This window comes from Engraulis encrasicolus, chromosome 23, assembly GCF_034702125.1.
Source record: "Engraulis encrasicolus isolate BLACKSEA-1 chromosome 23, IST_EnEncr_1.0, whole genome shotgun sequence".
Lineage (NCBI taxonomy): Eukaryota > Metazoa > Chordata > Actinopteri > Clupeiformes > Engraulidae > Engraulis > Engraulis encrasicolus.
Genome location: NC_085879.1, coordinates 2,646,267 through 2,653,766, shown reverse-complemented (window position 1 = coordinate 2,653,766; position 7,500 = coordinate 2,646,267). Strand labels below are relative to the sequence as shown.

General features: G+C 45.9%; 1 protein-coding gene across 1 annotated transcript in view; it reads left to right on the top strand.

Moving 5' to 3' along the window:
* Nucleotides 1-7,500, top strand: part of LOC134440579 (teneurin-1-like) — a 275,455-nt gene that overhangs the window by 173,478 nt on the left and 94,477 nt on the right. The window contains exons 15-17 of the mRNA XM_063190697.1: nucleotides 255-374; nucleotides 1,690-1,951; nucleotides 4,789-5,056. Of these exons, the coding sequence (XP_063046767.1) occupies nucleotides 255-374; nucleotides 1,690-1,951; nucleotides 4,789-5,056 (650 nt within the window). The remainder of the gene's footprint in view (nucleotides 1-254; nucleotides 375-1,689; nucleotides 1,952-4,788; nucleotides 5,057-7,500) is intronic.

Below are 7,500 nucleotides of genomic sequence, written 5' to 3'. Positions count from 1 at the left end.
ATTTTTTGGCTGTTATGTTTGTTTCAAGTGTTGGCATATACTTGCCATCCTGTACGTCATCCCTGTCTCATCTAAATATACAGTATATTTTTCTGCTTTTTCTGCTTTTTCTTCTGTAGTGTGCATCTGCCTGTCGACCTGCTCCTTTTGCTGTCATGTCCTCTGAAGTGTAAACTCTTGCTGTTCCCACTTTTAACAAAATATGCATTGTTTCCTTTCCTTTCCTACCCCCTTCTCTCTGTCTGCTATTCCAGTCAAGTGGCAGTTGTACGGGGACAAGTGGTGGCAGTGGATGGGACACCTCTGGTTGGTGTGAACGTGACGTTCTTCCAGCATCCTGAGTATGGCTACACCATCAGCCGGCAGGATGGCAGGTACTCTGCAGCACAACTGCACTCACAGTCCTCAACATACGCACACGCGCGCACACACACACACACACACACACACACAAACGTGCATGCACACGCACACACACACAATCCCTTAACCTAACACACCATAATAAGCGCATACACACACACACACAGACACACACAGACACACACGCACATAAAGGCCTACACACACGCACACACACACACAGGAAAATACTCACACACGCACACATACACACAGAGAGAGAGAGAGAGAGAGAGAGAGAGAGAGATAGCACTACATTGCACACACACACACACACACACACGCACGCACGCACGCACGCACGCACGCACGCACGCACGCACGCACGCACGCACGCACGCACGCACGCACGCACGCACGCACGCACACACACACACACACACACACACACACACACACACACACACACACACACACACTTGAATGCAAAGTGCCAAGCAACAGTATTTGGAAGTCATCCTTGAGAGAACAACAACAATAACCATGTAGAGAAGAGAGAGCAGCACACACAATGGTCAAAAAGTTTGCTCTCCTTGTTTCATGGTTCAGATAAAAATCCAATTACCTTCACAGCAACATTGTTTGGCATTGAATAGAGTTGTTATTAAAAGAAGACATTGCAGCAGAGCGTTTGAAGGATGGAGTGCATCTGTCCTCTCACTGCCTTTGCTCTTTCTCTTTATTTATTTTCTTTTTCTTTCTTTCTTTCTTTCTTTCTTTCTTTCTTTCTTTCTTTTCTCTAATTCAGTCGTTTCCCTTTCCTCACCATTTCTGTTTTGAAAAAAAGTGTGGCACACTGAAATATGCTCCCAACATGAGCTTAATTAGCACAACGTTCCATTGTCCTTCATCAAAATGCCACGATGATGATGCCATAATGCCACAACATGCCCGAAACACTGTGCAGCGAAACTCATGTTTGGGCCATTTATCCCATGCACAAACCTACGATTTCTTTTCATTTAGAAGCTTTTATACCAGCACTTGTGTGATGTGCACCTGTGATCTGATGTAAGGCTGATTGCTGTGCTCAAGTGTGTGTTATATGTTAACTGCAATGTGCAATAATGTGTATTACGTTTTTGTGTATGTTTTGTATTTGTATATTTATGTAAGCTGTCACACACCTTAATTTCCCTCGGGATTAATACAAGTACTCTACTCTACTCTACTCTACTCTACTCTACTCTACTCTACTCTACTCTACTCTACTCTACTCTGCGCTACTCTACCTATTCCCTCTTTCATTCTCTCTTTGATTCCCTCGTTCTCTTTTTTCGATGTCAGTTTTGACCTAGTGACCGCGGGGGCCATATCGGTGACCCTGGTGTTCCAGAGGCCGCCCTTCCTGACTCAGCGCCGCACCGTCTGGCTGCCGTGGAACAGCTTCCTGGTTCTGGACCGAGTCGCCATGGCGAGGGCAGAGATCCAGTCCCCCACCTGTGACATCACTGGCTTTGTCAGTCCGTACCCGGTGGTGCTGCCGTCGCCCCTCACCAGGTACACGGGAGAGTGTGCCACCCGAGGGCCGGTCATCCCTGAAGTACAGGTACGAATGGGCACGTAATTCACGCACATACAGTATATGAGAGGCCGCCCAGGCCGTGAATATCAACTCTCTCACACACTATCACACTCTTGCTCACACACTATGATACTCTTGCTCACACTAGGGCTGCACAATTAATCGAAAATAATCGAAAATCGTGATAAAATCGTGAAATCGAAGTCGTGATTTCAATCGTGATTTAATCGTGGCAATAGTGACCTACCTTTGAGAGCGTCCTTGAAGCCAGAACATACTGATAGGCTGGTGTTTCTGGCCAGAAATCTGTCCACTTAAGTTTCATGCTATTGCCTTTACATAATTATTACAATTCATTTTATTTTGCTCATCCCGTATATAATTCATTCTTGGTTATATTTTGTCTTGTTATAATTTAAAAGAAAATCTGCAAAAAATCAATAATCGTGATTACGATTTTGACCAAAATAATCATGATTATGATTTTTTCCATAATCGTGCAGCCCTAGCTCACACCGCACATTCAAGTACACACACACACACACACACAGCACGAGTACAGTGCATATAACATGTCACACCCACATACATCATACACTAATTCACGCATGCATGCACACAAACACACACATACACATGCACACACACACTTTGTAATGAGCGTTTTGTCCATTAGTGATAATGTCCTGTGGTTGAAGGTCAGGTAGTCAGTCTTCCCAGTGTGCAGTGTCCCTGCTTTGTCACTATATGGCCACAGAGACAGGGTCAACTACCGACCACAGGGATGCAGCAGGAGGGATGGGGAAAGGGATCAGAGGCTTGCCTTGCTATTGCAAACTAGAGGCTGTCATATATTTATTTGTTTGGTTATTATTTCTGCTATATGTAGTTTCTTCTTACCCCTTCTTATTCATTGTTTTATTACCTTTGTGGGAAGTCTGTGGATCCCTGTAGGATTATTTACTATGTGTGTGTGCAGGGCCGCTGACAGCTTTTACCAGGCCCGGGACAAAGTCATTTGAAAGGGCCCCTCAACCAATACATACAATGTAATGAGGACCCAATTCTGGGCCCCCTCTTTCCCTGGGCCCGGGACAACTGACCCCTTTGTCCCCCCTTGTCGGCTTCCCTGTGTGTGTGTGTGTGTGTGTGTGTGTGTGTGTGTGTGTGTGTGTGTGTGTGTGTGTGTGTGTGTGTGTGTGTGTGTGTGTGTGTGTGTGTGTGTGTGTGTGCGTGCGTGCGTGCGTGCGTGCGTGCGTGCGTGCGTGTGCGTGCATGTGTATGTGTGAGTATGTGTATGCATGTGGGTGGGGGTAGGTAGATTATTTTGTGTGTGTCTTTGGGTGGGCGGGTTTGTGTGTGTATTTACGTGTGTCTTTCATTGGTGTGTTTGTGTGCCCACACATGCATGTTTTTGATGCCAAGCGGTACTATGCTCATCCATATTCACTGTCTTATTAGTTGGTTCACCATTTCAAGGCAGGGAAGACATCAGGGAGATAAGCAGCCACAAGCGCGTCTCACCTCTTGCTCTGCAAGATCCGCTTTCGGCGTCAAATCCATATGTGTGCCTGGCTTAGACCACAGCGGTGGAATAAGGGAAAATCTTCTTTTCTTCTTGTTCTGTGTGTCTCATTCGGTCCCTCCCTTCTCTCACTCTCTCTCTCTCTCTGTCTCTCTCCTACTCTCTCTCTCTCACTCTCTCCCACTCTCTCTCTCTCCCACTCTTTCTCTTTCTCTCTCTCTCTCTCTCTCTCTCTCTCTCTCTCTCTCTCTCTCTCTCTCTGTCTCTCTCACTGCATTTCTATCCCTACTCATTCTCTTCACCTCTCCTTCATCTCCCCTCCTCGTTTCCCGCTTAATCTGAGCCATTGGCAGGGGAAGATGTAGTCATCTGCCAAAGTGCGTTGAGTGTAAATGAACAATTATCTTCCCGAGAGGCTTGTCTTTTAATATCACGCTAGCTTTGGCTCCGCCACCCAGTGGAGCCCCCGTCATCAGGCGATGCATAACAACGCGATGCATAACAACACATCGCATCGCACTACATTGCACTACGCTGCCACTGGTGAGGTGATACACGGATTTGTGAGTGATATGGGAACTTACTGTATGGAAATAGATATATCATCTGCTGTCTCCCTCAGTTGTTGCCTGCACAACCCCAACGGTATTCCAAAGCTGTCCCTGTTTCTGAGTTCTAATTATATTGGCAACTTAGTTGTCTGAAATAAAATTTCCCATTATCAACAAACTAAGTTGTTATTTGGCTAGCGATGATGCTTTTGAGAAACGCACCCTCGGTTCAGTGATTGTGCTGTTAACGTTCTTATTTGCATAACCTTATTTCAGCCAGGATTAAGTTTTGTAAGTGTCTCTTCGGCCAGGGAGTAAATGTCAAAATGGCAACCAAAGAAATAGTTTCCAATTCACAGACAACACAAAATATAACACACTTATATAGAATGCAATGTTTGTTGTTGGTAATACAATTGTGTTCTTCTCTTTTTTAAGCTACTTTGTTTGTTGCATTTCAGTTGCATCTTGAATAGAATAGAATATAGAATATCTTTTTTATTTGTCATTGTAATGTTGCGTTCAAGAAATTTGAGCATTCCTTGTTGATTGCGGCAAAAAAAGCTTTGGTAGCAGAATGTTCATTAGTTTATTTGTCCTGGTCTTCATAGATCCGTATCTACTGCCAGATGGCAGCAGTTCAAACAGGTTGTGGCCTGGGTGTGACATGTCTCTAAGGATAGAATTTCCCTTGGCAACCAACTAAGCTGCGTAGTTTCCAAGAACACTTGCGACCCTGGTTCCATGTTGTTGTTGATGATGGTGTTTTCTTCTTCTGTCCCCAGGCTGTGCAGGAGGAGATCCTGCTCCCAGGCAGCTTCGTGAAGCTCAGCTACCTCAGCACGCGCACGGCCGGCTACCAGTCTCTGCTGCGCATCATCCTGACCCACACCACGCTGCCTGCTGGCCTCAGCAAGGTGCACGTGTCCGCCGCCATCGAGGGCCGCCTCTACCAGAAGTGGTACCCGGCCGCGCCCAGCCTCACCTACGTGCTCTCCTGGAACAAGACCGACATCTACGGCCAGGAGGTCTGGGGGCTGACGGAGGCCATCGGTACGTGTCATAAAAGGACAGTGGATTGTCCCGTTTTGATTATGGATAACATTGGGAGTTAGAGCAGACAGAGGCTATTGTTGCAAAAATACAGTGGAATGATTGCCCAGTTTAAGTGCTTTTTTATACGGTACAGTAGATGCCACTAGTAGTCACACAATTTGATGGCAGTCCATGTTCTGCATTTTTTACAGTGTCTGTATTTCTCATATTTGGTACATTTTATTCCCATTTGATATGTGCTATTAACATTTTATGCTCATGCTTTATCAGAATAGCCTCGAATAGTAAAGTGTAGTTGTGTGAAACATTGTAAATGAAAATGTCAGCTTCAGGGTAGCTTCTTCCTGTCACAGTGGTACCACACAATAATCTCTCAGTTTGCAAGTGACATTTCACGCTGACATCTTTCATAACTGTGGCCATTTTTATTATTACTGCTCTGCCTTCAGTGCGTAATTGTATGGCAAAGTTGCTGTACATGCTACAATATATTGACAGGCACATCATCCCATCTAGTTGAACCTCTGGCTTTCCAGGCTGTCCGATTTTCAGTTTTGATCTTTGGCTCACAGCGAAAAAAGACGCTGTGCTCTCATCAGTGTCAGCTCAGCTGCTGGCGGGTTTTTTTCCAAACAAAAAAGGAAATTGGACGGAGAATAGCATGATGCAAACACACGTGAACACACTTTTTTTATTTTTGTCTTCTGCGGGAGATGAATTGTTATGTTCCATAGTTGGACTTTGGCAACAAGACTGTCCACGAAAGGCTTAAACAGAATTGTTTCGAAACGTGTAGTATCTAGGTTACCTCAGCTCAAGGCCTCCATACTAAGAGAAGTTAGAACATCTCCCTTCGCTTGAAGCACACGAGGTTCATTTTCATTGGATATTAAATGGCCTCTCAGAGTAATAATCCTGTTTGCTGGGATCCTCAGCTCTGTAGGGACAGTAATGGCCCTTGACTGTGTGAGTGCAGTTATTTCAGACTCCGATGGCTCCGTGTCCCGCCATATCAGAGGTCAGTGTTGTGTAAATGTACTTAGACGTTGTCCTGCTCCAACAGTTCCTCCGCTTGTTAATTACCCCCGCCACCACGTTTGCTGCCTGGCAACGCCAATGGATGGTCACAGGCAGAAGATGATGGTTTTTCTGCCAATGACCGAGCAGCATTAGTGCCACATGTGCATGTACATACACACATGTACAGGCACGCACGCACGCACGCACACACACACAATGCACCACTGAATCTGATGCAGACATGCAAATTTGAAGTCAGGAGTCTGATGCGATCTAGTAGTTATCAGTGGAGTGGATCAGTGCAGTGCAGTGCTCGAGGACCCAGCCTTCTCCTGTGGTCCAGCGGTTTAGACCAAAAATAAATGAATAAATAAATGGGAATTTTCATGGGAGTCGTCACTCATCTAAATGGCTCATCGTTTAATGAGAAGATTATGTATTAGGCATAAAGCCTTGGGGAGATCCCTCCTTCACACACTGACAGACACACGCACACACACACACACACACACACACACACACACACACACACACACACACACACACACACACACACACACACACACAGACACACACACACACACACACAGACACACACAGGCACACACACACACGTGCCCCGGTGGGATGCGGAACTCAACTGGATCATCAAGGTCGCCGTTGCTTAAGGTCAAGGGCAATCCTCCTATCTGCGTTGGGGAGCCACGAGGCCGACTTGCAGATTTATTATCCACACAGACTAACTCTCACTCTCTCTCTCTCTCTCTCTCTCTCTCTCTCTCTCTCTCTCTCTCTCTCTCTCTCTCTCTCACACACACACACACACACACACACACACACACACACACACACACACACACACACACACACACACACACACACACACACACACACACACACACACACATGCCCACACACACACACCAAATGCACGTAGGAGTGCAGGCTGGAGTGCCCTTGCCATAGTAATTCAGTCAAATGATCATGCACTAGATTGATTGATTACCTGTATCACCTATGTAGCTGCATGGGTGCCTGTCTGTGTGTGTGTATATGTGTGTGTGTGTGTGTGTGTGTGTGTGTGTGTGTGTGTGTGTGTGTGTGTGTGTGTGTGTGTGTGTGTGTGTGTGTGTGTGTGTGTGTGTGAGAGAGAGAGAGAGAGAGAGAGAGAGAGAGAGAGAGAGAGAGAGAGAGAGAGAGAGAGAGAGAGAGAGAGAGAGAGAGAGAGAGAGAGAGAGAGAGAGAGAGAGAGAGAGAAAAATTCCTATTTGGCGTGAAATCAGTAGCATGAGATTGCCGATGGAGATGCCTTTTGTTCTTTCACTAAAAAGCAACCAAGAGAGTTGCTGTTACTGATGACTTGACTTGATGTAAGAGTGTCATCCACACTCACTTCCAGAACATTACAGGTAAAGCAGCAG